This window comes from Tachysurus fulvidraco, chromosome 25 (genome assembly GCF_022655615.1).
Source record: "Tachysurus fulvidraco isolate hzauxx_2018 chromosome 25, HZAU_PFXX_2.0, whole genome shotgun sequence".
NCBI classification, from domain to species: Eukaryota; Metazoa; Chordata; class Actinopteri; order Siluriformes; family Bagridae; genus Tachysurus; species Tachysurus fulvidraco.
Window position 1 is genome coordinate 8,093,966 of NC_062542.1, and position 20,048 is coordinate 8,114,013.

Here is a 20,048-nt window from a genome sequence, read left to right on the forward strand (position 1 = left end):
CATGAGAAAACATAAGAGCACCCTGGAGCATAAAGTAGCCACCCTAAGTAAATGCATGAAAGTGATGGGGTGACAGCATCCAAACATCCCAGTTAATCAAAATACTCTTTACCCTTATCTTTCCAGATCTATACCTTTACCTTAGAAAAAACTAATAGCAAAAGGCTTGTCTAAATAAATGAGTTTCAGAATAGACTTATATACTGAGTTAAACAATACCAACAAAAATCTGCATCATTTAATAGAAAGTTTAGATGTGATAGATCAAATAGCAGAAGTTTTGGACTAACTGGGGATACTTTATGCACCTACAGGTATATACAGATAGTAAGACAATAATCCTCCACATGTAGGAGTAACTGAAAGGCTGCCCAGAATATTATACTGTGTAACCGGAAAAACCTATTTCCAATGCTGATCCTAGAACTATTCTAAGAACTTCCATTTATATCTACAAACTGATAATAAGGAAGAGAAAATGTGAATGTCTATAGTCAGCAATTATTGTAAATGAATTATATTTAACTAGTGTATAGAAGAAAACCATTCTGTTAACAAAATAAAACAACATTAGTACAGAGTACAGTGTCACTAAAAACTATTGTCAACGATCAGCCAGCATTTTCCCCCAATAAAAACATCAGCTATATGAATCTGAATCAACTGACAGGTGTTTTGAACTCACTAATATTAATTAATCTCATGAAAGCCACCGTCCCCAATTTGACATTAGCACTTTTGTCTCCTCTTGATATCCTCATTTGTAACACTGAAAGATGAAGCCGTCTCACATTCTGTCAAGGTAAATGGAGGATGTTTTGAGTTTATTCGTGTGAAGTAAATCAATTCATTCCTATTCATTGCACATTGTACAGATGTATTTTTATTCATACATTTTGTGTTTATACTTATTTTCCAGATACATAGAGCTATGTTTATTGTTAATTTTCTCTCTTTATTCATCCTTTTTATTACATCTACATTTTAATTTCTATTGTATTTCTTTTCAACAGGAACAGTCTTAAAACCCATTTCACTAAATATCATAGTGTTTATGAACGTGACATTTTTTATTTAAATATTTCAATCAAAAAGATTTTTCCCCTTAAACTTTTGAATGCTTTGTACTTTTTATTCAACTGAATTATTTTCAATAGTTCAAACAACCAAGTAGAAGCTGGAGTATATGTATGTGCGGGAGTTTATAGTAACCACAGGCAGATACAACTGCTTCTTATTTGTTTGAGCTAATATGTATACACAGGAACAAGACACATGATTTGTTAAAGGATTAATGTTTGCAGGAGTACATATCCCTCCTCAGGGTGGCATTCAACAATGGGGCTGTTCAGTGGGATTAAGACTGTAGTTCTCATATGCAAAGTCTTTCAGGATTAAGAAATGTTCTTGTGTGAATTGTGACCATTTTGTTTGTGCCTCTTCTCAATATCCTCAGTGTTTTTCCTTTCTTGCTCCTCTTTATTCCTAGAATTCCCAAAACACATCTCTATCATGTCTTCTATTGCCTCTTCTGGGTCAACAAAGTTCTCCTCTTCTTCTTGCCTCGTCTCTGGATATGGGTGTAAATGCTCCAGCTTGTTGGGTAACGGTACTGAAAACTTTTTAGAGATGTTGTGGAGAACACAGCAAGCATTGACAATGCGAGCTACAGGCTTGAGGTTATCAACCAGTACAGCTCCAAGATTATGCAAACACCGGAAACGGGTTTTCAAACAGCCTAAGACATGCTGAGAGGATTTCCAAACCTGTGAATGAGAAGAGTTGAAGCGTCTGGCTGCATCAGCCTTAATCCGGGAGCCTTTCACAGGGCTCAGCACAAATTTAGCTTTGGACAGACCTTTACCACCTGCAGATATAAGGATGAGGGATAAGTCAGAAATTATAGCATTTTTTGATATTAGAGGGCTGAAGCAATACATGTTTTTGTTTGTTTGTTTAAATAGCTTACTGAGTTAGTTGGCAGTCATTCGATAATCTTTTACCACTTCTTAAGATTCATACACAAATACTGAAGAAAAAAAAAACACATGATGTACAGTTGACTGAGTAGTAAAGAATAGGGTCAGTTAAATTTATGGGCCCCCTTTGACAGACAATTTTTTTAGTTTTTTTTAGACAATTTCTTTATCAGATATCAGTCATGGCTTTGCGGTGGCCACTCACCACACTTTCAGTTCATTGTCTTTAAACCATTTATTACAACTATGAAGGTATGCTTGAGATATAAAGAAGAAATCAAGGGAGTTTTTCCTTGCCTCTGCTGCCTGAGCCACCTCAGACTCACTCATTAGGCATACATACAAACATACAGACGTCAAATTAGTTTGAGTTTCGTTTGCAGATTCCTTTATGCAAGTACAGACAGATATGCAGAAGCTGTGTGTTATTCTCATGAAACCAATAAATTGTAAATACTTGCACAGGAAAAGGAGTGTTAACATTCTTTTTCTAATATCTTTTCTTGTAGAGTTTTTCAACATGGAAATTAGTTTGGTTGCTCTGTTCAGTAACTTCATTTGCATTTAAGAGAAGTACCAAACTTAATGGCAGAAAAACTGTGAATTTTAATCCAACCTTTAGGGATATTTTTTTTTTTTGCCAGAATGTACACAGTAGCTCTGGTTAAAGATAGATAGATATAATATAGACATACATATACACACTGAACAGCCATAACTTTAAAACTACCTGCCTCTTTGTCAAGTTGTACCTCAAACCATATCTTCATCCTGATGATAGAAGCCGCCACATAACTGCCATGACCCAAGATTTACGAGCAGAACACTGCCTATTCTGGCTTGCCTTCTTTCCACAGTACATCCTTGTGCCATCTCTTCCTCAGGTAAATGACACGCTTACATAGCTGTCCACATAACGTAAACAAAAATGTGACTCATCAGACCTTGCCATCTCCTTCCATTGCTCTGTGCTCATGCAGATCGCCACTCTGGCCGGACTGCAACTATGCAGCTGCAATGTCCCGTGTGTTCCTACAGTCCATGACTCATACTGTGCTCTTTCTTTTATAGCCAAGGCCCTTGTCAAAGTCTGTATGTTATGCTAAGATAATGTCCATTGTTAAAAGTACTATATAAATAAAATTTAAAATAAAGTCACTTAAATTATGCTTGTCCATTTTTTCTGCTTCCAAACCATCGACAAGTTTGTTCACTTGCTGTCATTATAATGTGACAAGGACACTTCACCTATCAGTTTTTTTTTTTATGGCTGATCAGTTCGTGTGTGTGTGTGTGTGTGTGTGTGTGTGTGTGTGTGTGTATTTCCCATAGACACAAACACCAGAAACTCCCCAACTCACAGTGGTCTTTTTTTTATCAGATCAATCAATGCCGCTGTTGTAAATATATGTATAACCAATATATATTGGATTTTTGGTTGATCAACTCACCCAGGACCCAGGTATGTCCATGCTGAAGTCTGGTAAACTCTTGACAAATATTTGAGCTTTCCCAAACAGCCTGTTCCTGAGTCCCCCCAGGACAACACTGTTCCACACTCAGTAGATTTCCATCTACATCACTTATGATCTGCACCATTACTGAGTAATAACCCCTCGTGTTAAGGAAAACACTCTCTTCAGCTGGAGAAGGGGTCACATGGACATGTAACCAGTTTAAAACTCCCACTACATTTGGAATGCCACTTATGTATTTAAACCCCTGTGCAACACCCATGCGATCATCATAAGTGCCAGGGAAAGTAATGAAGTCTGGGCACATATCCTCCAAGACCTTAGACACGATGCTGACGGCGTCGCTTGCTCTTTCGTGCTCCAGTCCCAACGCGTCTGTGATTTTCCTTGGTAGAAACCCATGCGCGTAGAAATAGAGAGCCGCGAGTGTCTGTGATTCAATGGAAGTGGCGTCTTTACAGGGTCTAAACACGTCCTTTTTCATGCGCGCTTTTACGCAGTCCACAATAAATGTTACACACTGGCGAGTCAAATGAAAACATTGTGCCAAAAAGTAGTCATCAAAAATGTCCAGGCGACTTATTGGCTGGTTGCTGAGATGTTCTGTGGCGCGGGGATCCGTGCTGATGCTGTTACTGATGCTGGTGCTGTTACTGTCGCTGTTCAGAATGTTAGGAGTCGGTTCACTACACGCAGCTCTGTATGAATCTTCCTGAACAGCGAGCCACACTGCACATGCGTAAGACATGCTGACAGACAGGTAAAGGACACTTCTAACTAAAGTGATCCGAACACCATGCAGTCAGTTCTGTAATACACTACGACTGTTTGCTAAAGAACCCAATGATTCGAGTCACAACAAACGTGTACAGAGGCAGTGTTGGATAAACAACAATGGGGAAAATTTGAACTATTTACTTCCGGTGGAGTCGGATGGGATTTTGTCAAAATAAAAGTTGTATGAACGCAAAAATAGACCAAATTTGTTGGAAAATAGTGTCGTGGAAAGGATCTATCATGCCATATTGTAAGCCTCTATTTCTTTAACAAACGTCCAAATAATAAACTACTAAACATAACAAAAAATGAGGAAGACCTCACATTATCTAAAGATGTTGATGTTTCTAGCCACAGTAAAGTGAAGAGACATGCACAAAATGCATGCAACAGAGCAGAGGACAGAAAAGGTGGCAAATGTGGTTACAAACATGAACAGAGAAAATGAACTTAATACAGGCAGATGTGTAAATCTGTCAATAGTTTATTTATTTATTTATTTATTTATTTATTTATTTACCACTAGCATGTTTCTGGGCACAGTAAAAGTTTAGATGACAATCAATCAATCAATCAATCAATCAATCAATCAATCTATAGAACAGAGATTTCACAACAGAGATGTAAAATGATTAAATTGATTTAATTGATAGAATTAATTGATAGAAACTCAAGATAAATGACTAAGAAGTCACATTTAATGTGGACAATGGAGCAAAATGCATAGTTCTTTTAAGATTATTTTAAGATTTTAACTTACTTCACATAAAGGAAACAGACTAAAATCTTCTGAAAGTTGCTGACCTACTCTGACCAGCAGATGTCGCCACTGGAACAGATATTTCTGAAGTGAATCCAAGGAACACAAAAGTTCCAGATCATAACACGAGATGTACCTGCAATAGTAGGAAGAAAAACAGGTCATAAGGAATGATAAAAAAAAAGAGTACATGAAGTGACAGTGTATGATAAGCATACTGAAGGTTTATGAAGATCTCTTCAATAGTCAAGGATGAATGCTAGGACATCCATTGACATGCCACAGAAAATTCCAGTTGCCCTGAAAGACAATTGAGGAATTAAGAAATTATGGAAAAGAAGGATTTAAGTGCCACAAACAGTCGCAACAGATAGTAGCATGGTGACTGTAATTTAGCCAAATAATACAACTTTAGCAATGAATATGTTTCAACCCACAGATGACAACCAAGGGGACTGACAGGTTAATACTGGTAGCTCTAAGATGTCCACATTTCACACATCCATAGGAAGATACAGATTTCTGCACTTACCTTTTGTAATATCATACATCATAGGTCTTTCAAAATGACAAAACACAGATGAATGAAGAAATCGATGGTGTTATTATCATTGTAGATGATTGTTGGTGTAGGGAGAAACCACTCAGTAACATTGTCACAGAATATAAAACCCCCACAAATAGCACAGAGTACAAATTAAAACTGAAAAAAAAAAGCCAAATAAAAAAATTACAGATCAAGTACATTGTTTATGTGCTCAGCCAATGGATTCAAACCAGATGATGAGAAAGTTAGAGGTGTGATCTGGATACCATCACCAAAAACAAACAAGTTCTACAGAGTTTTCTGAGAATGCTACAGTGTCTTGCTAAGTTCTTTCCCAATTTGACAGAAGAAGGTATAAAAAAAAAAAGCTGCTTAACACATGACACTTAATAGAACTGGGAAAGTGAACAAGAGATAAGCTTTCAGAAGCTGAAAACATACAGTAAATGCACCAACAAGACGTCATCTAGTTCTGACTATAGATGCTAGCACTAAAGCAGTCTTAGTGCACATGATCAAAGACCAGTAGTGTTTAATACTCAAAGTTACCACGAATTGAAATGTCATCATTCTGATAAACAGCATGCAAATCTGCAGTTAAAATTTTTCACTTAACACTTGGAAAGGAAAGGTTAAGAAAGGAAAAGGAATAAACACCCTTACTAATTCAAGGAAATGGCACAGAGCAATGTGTACCTGCGGTGGTGAATCACATACCTTGGTGTAATGTATCTCATTGAGAAATAGAAACAACTATAACAACTACACCCAAAAAAAATTATAAAAAAGCAATGAAGATTCAAAGACTTACGTACATAAATGTTGTTTGTACATGGATACAAGGAAAAGGAATCCAAGGCATTTATGTTTTGGTAAAGTTTTTTTCACCATCTTTGTTGTATACAGTGAGACTGTATAATATAGATTAGCTTTAATCTATAATCCAACAGCAGGGAATAGATAACATTTATAATTAATTTAATGATTTAATATGACCACTATTTAGTAAATAAAGAAAAAGAATATTATGCATATTTTATCTATTGTACATTACACCGTTACTTAAATCTCAGTTACTTTCACTATTAACAGGTTTTAATTTAATTTTACTAAAGTCAATATTATTTGAATAACAAAGATTTATGTCTTGTGGGCTTGTATTATTTTTTTTATCCATTAGATGCTTTGTTTGAAAAAGACTGTTGCATTCCAGGAGTGTTTTGTACAACAACACATAACATCACATTAAAAAGTAAAGGATGTGTGGTCATTTAACTGATTGACAGATGTTTACTTAAAAAAACAGAAGAATGTGCTTTACTTAAAACACTAGTGTAGAATGGAATTACTGAAAAGATTGTATGTATTTATGTGTGTGTATATGTATGTGAAAATGACGTGACATACAGCTAAGTATGGTGAACCATACTCAGAATTCGTTCTCTGCATTTGACCCATTCAAAGTGAACACACACAGCAGTGAACACACACACACACACACACACACACACACACACACACACACACACACACACACACACACACACACACACACACACACACACACACACACACACACACACACACACACACACGGAGCAGTGTATGTATGTATGTGTGTATGTATGTGTGTGTGTGTGTGTGTGTCTTATTTTCTGGCTTTGTGATGATTCACATTCTTTATTTTTCATATTCTTTAAATAATGGCAATAGTATTAAATTATCGATGATACTATTAATCCCTGAGGATCAATATTCGCTATACAAAGTTTTGTTAATTAAGTTTTGTAAATTATTTGGCCGTAAACGCGCAGATGGCTTTTATTTTGATATCGAAAACGACTTGTTATTTCTGGCTTCAACACTAAATTTCCTTACTAACTTTGAACCAAGGGTTTTCTGGACAAAATCTAATCCCAAACGCTCGGCTGTATGTCTGTTAACGTGAACATTAACCCTTTTGTAAAGCCGGGCTGTTCTTATGAACACCTTCATTTAGCGATTTGTTTGCAGCTGTTATTTGTTGACTGTACGGGTTGCCAGGTTTAGCCGAATTCAAGGCTGTTTGTTTGTTAACACCAGATACAGATACCAGCTGTCTCACACAATGCTCTTTAAGTTTCCTCGGCCATCCTTACTTATTAGTAAGTCTAACGTTTTTAAACAAACATTTAACTAAAGAGTATTAACATATCGGTGGGTTTTTTTTTAGTTATAATTCTAAGGTTTTTATCGGCATACAGATTGTTTTCTGACCGGAAAATCTGGGCTACATGACCGGTGTTTTCTTGGCGCAAGAAAGCGGTTCTGCAGCTCTGGGTGCACGTCCCATGAGCGCCATACATCAGGTAATAGCTTCCGAAAACAACCGATAGGGGGCAGCACATATTGTCAAGTCAAAAAGCTTTTTTTTTTGTCATTTCAACCATATATAGCTGTTGCAGTGAAATGAGACAATGTTTCTCCACGACCTGGTGCTACATAGAACAAAGACAGTGATATAAGGACTTAGTAAGTTAGTCCTAGATACAAAAAGTGCATCTGTGTGACCTGGTGCAAACAGTGCAGGACATGACAAACAAGATAGAAAGACAGTGCAGGACAAAAAAGACAGTGCAACCAAAAAAGACAATACACAAACGACAATACCCAAAAGACAATACACAAAAACAGCATCAACCAGTGTAAATACTGTTTGTTCGAGAATATTGCGTGTGCAGAAATACTGGAATGAACAGTATTATAGCAGCAGTTACATGATGTAATTTTATGCAAAACAGCAGTGCTCTAGACATGGATGTAAATTGTGTAAAATTCCACGTTTGATTTTAAACTAGGCTGTAAATTTAGGCCTAGTCCTGTCAGCAAAAACAGGAATCCGAGGTTGCAGTAGACACAGTTTTAGCCAAACTTGACACATTCGTAAAAGACCGGGCGACATTTGTCAAATCGTCAGCTGTCCAGTCCCTGGATATGAGCAGCTTCATGTAGTCTGAAATAGCCAAACCACTCTGGTACCAACAGCCTTCACGCAGTCCAATTCACTGAGGTCACATTTTTCCCCCTTTACTAATGTTTTAGAATAATTGAACACCTTGACCCTTTTCTTGTGTTGCTGACACATGATTGGCTGATTGGATAACTACATGAATGTGTGTGCATAAGTGTTTCTAAAATGTAGACAGTGTGTGTACACCTAAAATCATGGCTAACTGCTAAATCTGTAAGAAGTAGAAATGGTTCCAGAGGACCACTGTCCTAAACTAAACTTTACTGTCAGTCATGGACTGGGTAGAATTTTTGCCAGACAGAATTTTTCACCTTGGTAAAATGGTGAACTAAAACATTTACTTACACTAATGAAATAATAATGGTGCTACAGTATTGTACTGAATGTACAGTTTCAGCTCACTAATTGAAATGATTACTTGTCTTTAATCTCTGTGACTTCAGGTCAGACAGTGGTTATTGAAAGGCAAGGGCCAGTGCTTACTGTGGGCATTAACAGGCCAGAGGTGCGTAATGCTGTGAACCAAGAGACATCCCAGCGGTTGTTTGAAGAGTTTTCAGCCTTCGAACAGGATGATACCTTCAGTGTAGCTGTGCTACATGGAATAGGTCAATATCGTTCACCTGAAATTGCTTAGTTAATAAACACATAATGATATTGATTAACACTAATATTGATTAATCACCAATATTGTTATTGTAAAAATCTAGCAAACATATTTGATGTTTCTTCCTTTTTTGTGTTAATTCTTATTTAATATCCTTTTCCCCTTTTTTCTGTATTTGGGGACTTTTTTTAGGAGGACATTTTTGTGCTGGTTATGATCTTAAAGAACTCTCCCAGCATTCCAGTTCCCTCAGACTGGAGCAAAATGTAACCGAAGGTCCTGCACCAATGGTAAGGGGAGAAAAAGCTGAAAAGCACACTTGATAAAAGTAGCTTAAAAGTGACGGAGTAACAAATGAAATACATGTACTGTCCACTTTATTGCAATAACTACATTATTGTGCTTGTTTAATGATCGGTGAATACATTACATTACATTACATTGCATCAAAAATTATTTAGGTACAGGTTAATGTTCACATCAGTCATCAAAATTAAAAAAAAAAAAAAGGATGAACTTTGTGAATTTGTCATGATTGTGGCTTGGATAGTAACACCAGATAGGCTGATTTGAGTAGTTCATCCAGCTCATGGTTTGCTGTGTTGTGCATTCTGAGGTGCTGCTTACCAGTGTTGTAAAGAGTGATTATTCGATTTACTCTAGACTTCCTGTTAGCTCAAACCAGCTTGGTCAATCTGTTCTGATTGCTTTCATCAAGAAGGTGTTTCAGCTGCCAAACCCTCTCAAACCACAAAATCTGGCACAACCACAACAACCATGCCATGATTATGCCAAGTCAGAGAGAACATAAATGTTCTCATTCTGAAGTCTGATATGAAAATTAACTGAAGTTTTTCAACTTTTTGATCAGTAATGATTTTATGCATTATGCTGCTTCTACATGATTGGCTGGTTAGATAACTGCATGAATGTGCAGTTCCAAATGATATATATTCCAAATAAAGTTGATGATGAGTGTATGTTATGTATTGTTGCAAATTTTATCTCACATACTTACAGACATGAATATATGTTGCACAGTTACAGACAAAAATGTTGATCTGTCATTAATTCTAACACAGCTGTAAAGCTATCCATATTTACCTATATACTGTGTTTACTGTTTGAATCATTTTTTAATAGGTTTGTCTACTTTGTTTGCTTGAAGGGACCATCTCGCCTGAGATTATCAAAGCCATTGATTGCAGCAGTGAGTGGCTATGCTGTGGCAGGGGGGTTGGAATTGGCCCTGTTAGCTGATCTCCGGATTGTGGAAACCAGTGCAATTTTCGGGGTTTTCTGCCGCAGATTTGGTAAAATACTCTTGGCTTGATTTTATTTTCCACTTCATAACTGTTAGGAAAAGAAATAGTTTTCACAAAGAATTGTGATACTGGATGCTTCTTAGTCACAGGATTTGGATTCTGACATTTCTGATTAAGAAGCAGGGAATTATTCAGTATTTATCCAACAGTGGTTGTATTTAATATAACCTCATTGGGACGTTTCACTGTTTGTCAATAAAAAATCCAATTTTAGGAGTCACACTGAAACTTGAATGCATATTGAGTTAAAGTTTGAATGCTCAGTATCAGAGGAAGATGAAAATGATGAAGGGAAGCCAGTTTGACCAGATAAACCTTTATTGGAAATATACCATCATTGTGAGGATGAAGGATGAAGATGAATTCCCTTTTGAATCTGGTTCCTCTCAAGGTTTCTTCCTCATATCATCTCAGGGAGTTTTTCCAAGTTGCTTCAAGCTTGCTCATTAGAGATAAATATACATTTAAAAATACATTTAAAAGTGCTCTCACTCATTTTCTACGGCTTTATCCGAACTGCCTCGGGTCACGGGGAGCCTGTGCCTATCTCAGGCGTCATCGGGCATCAAGGCTGGATACACCCTGGATGGAGTGCCAACCCATCGCAGGGCACAAACACACTCTCATTAACTCACTACGGACAAAATTTCCAGAGATGCCAATCAACCTACCATGCATGTCTTTGGACCGGGGGAGGAAACCTGAGTACCCGGAGGAAACCCCCAAGGCACGGGGAGAACATGCAAACTCCACACACACAAGGCGGAGGCGGGAATCGAACCTCCGACCCTGGCGGTGTGAGGCGAATGTGCCAACCACTAAGCCGCCGTGCAAATTCAATTTATTTGAATTAAAGGTATGTAGGTAGGCAATACAGCCTGCAGATGCCTAGTCATGGGGGTTATGAGAGCTGTTAATTATTTGGGTGAGAGATAAGTGGAAGGAGAAAGCATGGAATGCTGTCTCTAGGGGTGCATTGCAATGGAAAAGCGTGTTCATACCCCTTTATTATAATGATTCATTTCTTGATGAAGAAGGAATTACTTTTGGATTTATTTCTTTTTTTCCTCTTTGCTCAGTCAAATTTTTTTCTTCAGAAAAACATGTGGCGAAAGCAGAGAAATCATCCCTCACAGTGAACGAGTGAATAATGACCAAACATTTAGCACAATTACTGTTTCTGTTTCTGGGTTGGTAGAGAGTGACCAATCATAGTTGTGGGAACATGCATCATATTCCCACCTCAAAGGTCTCAAAGTTCAACTCAAACTATGCGCAGGAGCCCTGTGAGTGAGCAAGGGAATGCAAAGTACAAGCATGTCACTACTGAGTGTTCTGCTGCTCCATGTTCACAAATAGTTGTTTGCTCACAAATCTAAACAGCCTGCACTCTCAATATCCAAGCTCAGAAAAACTCAGATAGGCTACTCGCATGTTCTCTATTAATTATATTGTTTGAACTTTACATCTTGTCCAATGCTGCTTTTGATTTCAATCCAGAATCAGCAACTTCTCCTATATATATAATTTTATCATTTCTGCTTCAGTAAATGAATGAAATTAGTAATTAGCAAACATTCGTTTACAATTGACATATTTGACATATGCTACAAATATTTTTGTTCTGAATTTGAACCGAATCTCTTCTCTACTAAGACCAGAATGAGTAAATTAATTGAAAACTATTTTTTTTTTCAAAATAAGATTGATAAAAAAGATTGTTGTAAATAACTGAATGCATGATTGGATAAACCACAAAGATCTGATACAGATGCCACGATGGTTCATGTTTAAATAAATTAATTCACATGTTTATTCCGCTGCATTATTTTTCATGCACTTAATTTAGTGAACTATTAAATTGAAATACTTTACTGAGCCTGTCTCTGAACCATGTTCCATCAAATGATGTAGGTGCTAGTTGTCATAAGGCATATCTAGTGATGCATACCTTAATTAAATCAATTATGAATTTAGGAATTCTTTCTTATCACTTAATTAATTCACATGTTATGTTGAACATGTTAAAGCTCAGCATTATTTTTATGTATGTTTTAAAGTTTGCTCTCAGTTTCTGGATTGTGTGGGACTTTTTCATCAGGCAGAGTTAGATGTATCAGTTGGAAGAAAAACTTAGTTAGCTATGTGAAGCTATGGCACAAAAACACTGTCAGACTCTAAACTCTCCTGTTGTCTTTCCACCTGTTTAGGTGTCCCGCTCATTGATGGTGGAACGGTGCGGCTGCCACAGCTAATTGGTTTGTCTCGAGCTCTAGACCTTATTTTGACTGGAAGACCTGTAGGATCTCAAGAGGCACTAGCATTTGGACTAGCAAACAGAGTGGTACCAGATGGACAAGGTACATATACATATATACACAGTATAGTGTTCGAATCTGGCACTGGTGGTTAAAATCTCATATAAAACTATTTAAACATGCAATAGTTTAAAGTTTATACATGCAGTATATATATTTTTTAAGCAGCATTGAGACTAAATCTGTTTTTCACTGTTTGTATTATTTGCCACACTAACCACTCAAGTAAATACTGGTCTAAAAATGGAACAAAATGCTTGCTTTCATGGGAAAGCAGAAAAAGTAACTAAAAAAAAAAATAATACATGTCCCTTTCTCTCTTCTTTGCTGTTATTGGCTCAAAGATCATCATCCATAATTTTACAACTTTATAACTTTCAGCACATGTTCTGTCCTTTATTTTACAGTGTAAAGGGTATGAGTACTGTAAAGAAACCATTAAAGAGTACACCACCATCAGTCTGTTACACACACAGATATGAAACGGTTATTCACACTTGTCATATTAAAGTATCTGTAGTATATTGTAATAACGTTTTATAATAAATCATATTATATTAATAATGAAATCTTTCTTTAAACATTCTACCAAAAAGAGTTTGTAATACATTTTTATATTCATTGGTGAATGTATTCCTTAGTTTGAATACAGGATATGTTGCCTTTAGTAGGTGTCAGTTCATACCTGAGATATGGTGACGTGGACAAATACAAATGTGTTGATATAAAGTGGCTAAATTTAATTATATTGACCGTACAGTGTATATAATATTCATAGATCATTAATGATGCTCAAATCTCTCTCTCTCTCTCTCTGTCTACCCGTATGTCTCTGTCACTTTTTTCTGTGTGTCAGCCTTACAGGTAGCTGTGGAGCTTGCTGAGCAGATAAGCTCCTTTCCTCAGCTCTGTCTCCGTGCTGATCGTAACTCTGCCTATCATGCATCTTTTGACTCCAGCTCATTCACCCATGCCATGCAATATGAGACAGACTATGGCCTGCCAGTACTCACAGCTGAAGCTGTCCCTGGGGCAACCAGCTTCAGCTCTGGCACTGGAAGAGGTGGAAAATTCTCTTGATAGACCTGATAAATGTTTCTTTCCCTCCAATAACAATGTGCTAGTAATTACTGTAGTCCTGTTTTGTAGTATTGCATTTGAGAGAAAAGTGTGTGTGTATGATAAACAATCTATGAATAACAAATATAGAGCATAAACTCACTGGTCACGTTATTTTGATCACCTGTTGATCTGCCAATTATATGGCAGCAGCACAATGACATCATGCAATCTGTGTTCAAGAGCCTCAATGTTTATTGAATTGGCAGAAGACATTATGGTGTACACTTTTTGGCAACCATAAATTTTATTTAGTAACACTTGTTTTTTTTTTATGGTAAATGAGTATTGAAAACATAAAAAAAAAAAAATTAATGGAATTTGCTAAATCAAACATATTTACAGTAAGCTACTCTAAAAAACTGCAAATCTAATTACAGTTTACCTCAGTGATAAACACTGTATACCTGTATATTACAGTATTCTATTGCAAAGTTCATCTTCAGAGTAAATCATCTGCAGCTGTCATTTCCAGAATTTCATTGCAACATAATGCAGTAGACAAAGCATTACAGTTGGTTGCCATTGATTTTAGTTAACAATTTGCAAAGAAATAAAGTTCATTGTAAACTAAATTTAGAGTATCATTGACAGCTCAGTGCCATTCAGGGTATGAAGAACACCTGTACATGCTTTACACTCCCTACTGACTCCTGAGTTTGGTCCTTTACCACCTCACACTGATGACATTTATCTATTTATTGTTTTCCTGATATAGCTCTTGAGACTTACTATATTCCTTTTTAGATTGTATAGGTGGCCTTCATTGGAGCATGCACATTAGCAAGACTGACAATGTACACTGATTCCTGTTATGCATTTAGCTTTGTACATGATTTCAGTGCAATTTGATGTGCTCTGTATACTATATTGCACGTCCATATCACATGCATTCCTAGTATCTGATTTAGTGCATGTGTGACCCAAAAAACTCACTATAGTAAAAGTGAAAGCACTAGTGATGGAAATCGTTAGCTTATGCAGTGAAACCAAACAGGGCACTTCCTTTTTTCCAACGTTCTTTGTTACCATCTGACATTGACAGTATGTTTCTCTATTCCCACACAACACCTGCAGATTTTTGGATGTTAAACCATTTTTCTGATTAATTTTATTTTAATTATAAAATCTTATATTTTCACTGCAGAATTGCATTTTTTTCTACATATTATTTAGATATTACATATTATTATTAATATTACTACATATTTCTACATAAAATGAAAGTTTCTGTATTGTTTCTTGATTTAGGGTAATTCAAGGTATCTACTTCAGTGATATACTATTTTGGATTTTGACAGTTTTTACTGTAATTTCTACAAACATTTATCACAGCCCACAATGCCTAGAACCTTGCCAGAAGTTTTGATTTTGGTTATTGAGCAAAATTTTCTTTAATGGACAACAATGTTTTTGTTGCTTTTTTTTCTCAAAAAGTTCTAAAATGTTAGATTGATTGTAAGGTGAAGGGTAACAATTTAATCTGATTTAATCATATAATTAGAATAATATAATGAAATAATAATGATATTAATAATAAAATTATTTTTAAAAAATCAAAAAAAAAAAACTTTTAGTTTAACTTGTACAAAATAAGAAAAAAATAAGAACACGCTTATTCATTTATTTATTTGTTTGTTTGTTTATTTGTTTATTTATTTGTTTATGTTAATTAGTTTAAGCATACATCCTTTCATTCCATTACCCACCTCTCCCAGGACACAAGCCATAGTACTGTACTTGGCAGATGCTGTTACAAGGTATTGGGTAAAGTAGGCCTATAATCTGGATCCTACTGCACCTTCTCTTATTTAAGTAGAAAAATGGGTGTGTGTAACTGATTTACAACTGACTATTAGATATCAACCAATTTGCCTCCAATTACACATGAATCAATTGATTTCAGCATGCTTTCTGATTTAAACCAACAACCCCTCCCCCATGGGAATCCAAAAATCCAAAGTTTCCAACTCGAAATTACGACTTTTGTGTGGTGTCCATACACGTTCAGCTCGTAAATACGATCTTCCTGACATGTAGGCAGTAATCTTATAATTTGGGGTCCTATAACTCCACCTCTCCATCTCTCATCCTGGGCGGTACAGTCGCAGCCCTTATATTGGGTTTTTCCACTTTACGCACTCCAAGACCGAAAATTATGGGAATTAAAGTCTGTATCTGTTATGTTATTATTTTTTTTAACCTCCTTTTGGTATTTTGTCAGCATTAATGTCAGCTTGAAGTACGTTTCCATCAGGTGTCCTATATTTTCATAAAGTCACCTCTATTTATTTGTTTATTTATTTTCTACGCCAGCCATCGCGCTTTGGATTTAATGGATTGATTTTTTTTTAATAAGGACTCTTTCGTTCATTGTATTCTACTGGATGGTACCAGAAGTTTGGAAAGTCCACAGTTGCTCGTTTATCCCGACAAACTGGATCTAAAATGAAAAGCCACTGGTTTGTATTTACGGTGTTTTGTTGGAGTTCCTGTTGTGTGTTCCTTGGTGCAGGTAACAGTTATTTGTTTGACAGCACCAGCGAACTACATTCGAGATCCACACATCGGCGTTTACGCACTCAGGAAAAGAGAGAGATGCAGAAAGAAATTCTGTCCATCCTGGGACTGGCGCACAGACCCAGACCGCATCTATGGAATGCCAAGTACAACTCTGCACCCCTTTTCATGCTGGACCTCTACAATGCAATTAACCTGGAAGAGAAAAGCAAAGTTGACGGGATTTTGGACCCTTATAAGCCATTGTTCACAACTCAAGAGCCCCATTTAACCACAATTCAAGACAACGTGTACTTAAATGAAGCTGACATGGTGATGAGCTTTGTGAATTTAGGTAAGCGCAAATTTCCTCTTGTTTTCTGCCATGTTTTGAAGTGTTATAATGAGGCAGTCTGGATCCAGAGGTACACTAGGATGAGCCTATTGTGTTTGCGTCGTAACTGCAGATGTTCAACATTTACATTTCCTTATCCAGAGCGACTTACATCTTATTTCATTTATACAGTTGAGCATTTGAAGGTTAAGAGCCTTGCTCAGGGGCCCAGGAGTGGTAGCTTGTTGGCCCTGGGATTCGAACCTTTTGTTCAGTAGTCCACCTTAACCACTAAGCTCTCACTTGCCTGTGAAGGTACTTAGATACAGTATACTTCTGCACTCATCCACCACCTGTAGCTAAAAATGTAAACAAGAGGTTACACATCATTTAGAATGAAAACATGTTGAAGTCTACTGTCTAATCCTCTTCAATTAATACAGCCAGGAAATATTTTGTCTGTTTTATTATGTTAATATTTTAGTATATTCTGGTGTTCTTGATAGTTCAGGTGTTTGCCAAACACTATGACAAAGCTTTTCAACAATGTGGCTTATGGTTTTTCCTTGATTGTTGCACTGAAGATATTTTGAATTTATAGCCAAAGATGACTATGAGATGTAAGATCAGATTGCAGCTACAATTACTATCTGTTTCCAGATGTGTTAAACAACTTAGAACATGGCAACTTTGGCAACAGGTCACGTTTTAATAGGAAAACAAAATTTTAATTTGTATTCCCATCCTTTGTCTAGTGCTTTCTCTTTTTCTGAATCTCCAGGCTTGTACAATACCACAGCTTAGTTTAGTTGATGCTTGTTTAAATCTCCTCTTCAGGAGATTGTAGTCAATTTGGTAAAGGTGTGCTGATTGATTTAACGACTACAACCTTATTACACCTTCCAAAATACATTTTCCCTTAAGTAGTCTATAGTTATATTTGCACTGTGATTTGGATAATGAAGTTTCAACAGATTAGACTAGATGCATCTCTGTAAATTGTCAGGCAGAATCTTTCTGTAAAATTCTGAATTCATTCTGCTGGCTCCCATCATGAGTTATACTGTATAGAATATTTATAAAATGTATAAATGTAAAATTACTTAGCCCATTCCAAAAACAACAGGGAAAGCTCATGCAATAACACTACTTCTATAGTGCTTTACTATGTCTCAGATAAATGAGCAGACCCATTCTTTTTCCACACATTGCCATTTCTATCACTGTGGTAGATTAAACTTGAACTGAAGTTTTAGGATTTTATTTACAGCTGTAACAGTGTTTCTGTCATTAACTACTGTTGTTTATTCTTGGTCTGTTGTTAGTACAGTGGTTTCTTCCTTGGTATGTCCAGTGCAATGTTCACTGTGGCAATATAGGGCAATGTGAAATGAAGGAATTTGACAGTTTAATGTAGCCAGAGTTTGCAGAGTGATGATGAGTTAACAAAGATTCAGATGGCAATAGTGTAAGGCATGAATGTTGAAAAAATTAAATATCAACTAGAAATATTTCCTACAAATCCTAACATTTGTTGTTACCATCATCTGCCAGCTAAATAGGTCTAAAAAAAATAAATCTCAATATTCTAGCCTGTGGTTTGTGGGATCAAAATAGCAAACTTAAGCAGTGTACTTAGGCCTATGTACCCATCCTGAAAAAGTCATTCAGAACCTAATTTATGTAATGCATCCGGTGACTAGATTTGTGCAGATCTACCCTGCATAATCTGGCCTGTGTACTGGGGACTTGGGCCTCGATGCAGGTTTTAAAAACACAAAAACACCGGTAAAAGTCAAACGGACTGTCTGTCTGGGACTTTTAAGTTCCACAAACTGTTTATACATTCCAGTCCCTGCAAGAGTCCTGCCAACCTTGTGATTTAAAGAATCACCATTTGGCACAGATCAAAGAGTGCTCAAACTGCAGGTGCTCTGCACTCACTGGGGCTAATGAGAGGTCTGGGGTTGTGCATCACACAAGTCTAAAGATTGCATATCATCTTAGCTGTATATACAGCTTGAATCACTACTTTTTCATGCATAATAATGTGTGTGTGTGTGTGTGTGTGTGTGTGTGTGTGTGTGTGTGTCTGTGTGTGTGTGTATGTGTATATATATATATATATATATATATATATATATATATATATATATATATATATATATATATATATATATATATATATATATAAAAAATGTGTGTGTGTGTGTGTGTGTGCAGTGGTGTGAAAAAGTGTTTGCCCCTTCCTGATTTCTTATTTTTTTGCAAGATTGATACTCTTTAATGTTTCAGATCATCAAACAAATTTAAATTCAAATTTAAGTCAAAGATAACACAAACACAACATTCAGTTTTTAAATGAAGGTTTTTATTGTTAAGGGAAAACAAAATCCAAACCCACATGGCCCTGTGTGAAAAAGTGTTTGCCAGAAAACATCTTGGTGATCCCCAAGACTTTTTGGGAAAATACTCTGTGGACTGACGAGACAAAGGTTGAACTTTTTGGAAGGTGTGTCCCATTACATCTGGCGTAAAAGTAACACTCGTTTCAGAAAAAGAACATCATACCGACAGTAAAACGGTGGTGGTAGTATGATGGTCTGAAGCTGTTTTGCTGCTTCAGGTCCTGGAAGACTTGCTGTGATAAAGGGAACCATGAATTCTGCTTTCTACCAAATAATCCTGACGGACAATGTGCAGCCATCTGTTCCTGACCTACAGACGCATTGCGAGTTAATCAAAATGCTTGTTTGCAGTTCTTGCTGCTAAGGGTGGCCCAAGCAGTTATTAAGTTTAGGGGCAAGCACCTTTTCACACAGGGCCATGTAGGTTTGGATTTTGTTGTCCCTTAATTATAAAAACCTTCACCTAAAAACTGCATGTTGTGTTATCTTTGACTAATATTTAAATTTGTTTGATGATCTAAAACATTAAAGTGTAACAGATATGCAAAAAAATTTAAAAAATCAGGAAGGGGCAAACACTTTTTCACACCACTGTATATATACATTTTTAAATTTATTCACAGTGTAACATCTCAAATTATGAATGAGATTCTGTTTATAATAACCCAGGGTTAAGTATTTCTACTGGGAAATGTACCTTTTTCTACTGAGCTCTGACAAAGTTAATGGCCTAGAGGAATGTGCATTCAGCATGTGGGACAGTAGCACTTAAAGGGGAAAAAAGAGAGTTTGGCTGAGGTATTTGTATCTCTGGAATGTGAACCACCAATATTTTGACCTCTCCTTTGGAAACAGCTGCGTTTCCTTTTTCAAATATATTTTTCCTTATT

The 20,048-nt window shown here is 36.4% G+C and overlaps 3 protein-coding genes across 8 annotated transcripts in view; 2 read left to right on the forward strand and 1 right to left on the reverse strand.

The window, feature by feature from the left end:
• Window positions 1-865: 865 nt before the first annotated feature.
• On the reverse strand, window positions 866-4,369 carry si:dkey-197c15.6 (putative nuclease HARBI1). The gene is made up of 2 exons (XM_027172523.2): window positions 3,431-4,369; window positions 866-1,867 (listed from the first exon to the last, which is right to left on the reverse strand). Exons 1-2 carry the CDS (start codon window positions 4,200-4,202, stop codon window positions 1,395-1,397), a joined length of 1,245 nt encoding a protein of 414 aa, XP_027028324.1. The 5' UTR covers window positions 4,203-4,369; the 3' UTR covers window positions 866-1,394.
• A 2,771-nt stretch (window positions 4,370-7,140) lies between these two features.
• zgc:101569 (uncharacterized protein LOC449822 homolog) lies at window positions 7,141-14,492 on the forward strand. Of its 2 annotated transcripts, none has more exons than XM_027170475.2 (7): window positions 7,141-7,682; window positions 7,782-7,886; window positions 8,992-9,156; window positions 9,348-9,445; window positions 10,324-10,468; window positions 12,691-12,840; window positions 13,655-14,492. In XM_027170475.2, the coding sequence occupies exons 1-7, from the start codon at window positions 7,646-7,648 to the stop codon at window positions 13,876-13,878; spliced, it is 924 nt and encodes a 307-aa protein (XP_027026276.1). In that variant the 5' UTR covers window positions 7,141-7,645; the 3' UTR covers window positions 13,879-14,492. The 2 variants fall into 2 exon arrangements, with proteins under 2 accessions (XP_027026276.1, XP_027026267.1); XM_027170466.2 differs by having other exon boundaries at window positions 7,306-7,682; window positions 7,764-7,886.
• Window positions 14,493-15,972: 1,480 nt separating this feature from the next.
• Window positions 15,973-20,048, forward strand: part of bmp6 (bone morphogenetic protein 6) — a 33,290-nt gene continuing 29,214 nt past the window's right edge. The window contains exon 1 of one of the 5 annotated variants that reach the window (XM_047808437.1): window positions 15,973-16,771. In XM_047808437.1, the coding sequence (XP_047664393.1) occupies window positions 16,366-16,771 (406 nt within the window). In that variant the 5' untranslated portion in view covers window positions 15,973-16,365. The remainder of the gene's footprint in view (window positions 16,772-20,048) is intronic. The other 4 variants (XM_027172535.2, XM_027172554.2, XM_027172544.2 and 1 more) reach the window with 4 other exon arrangements.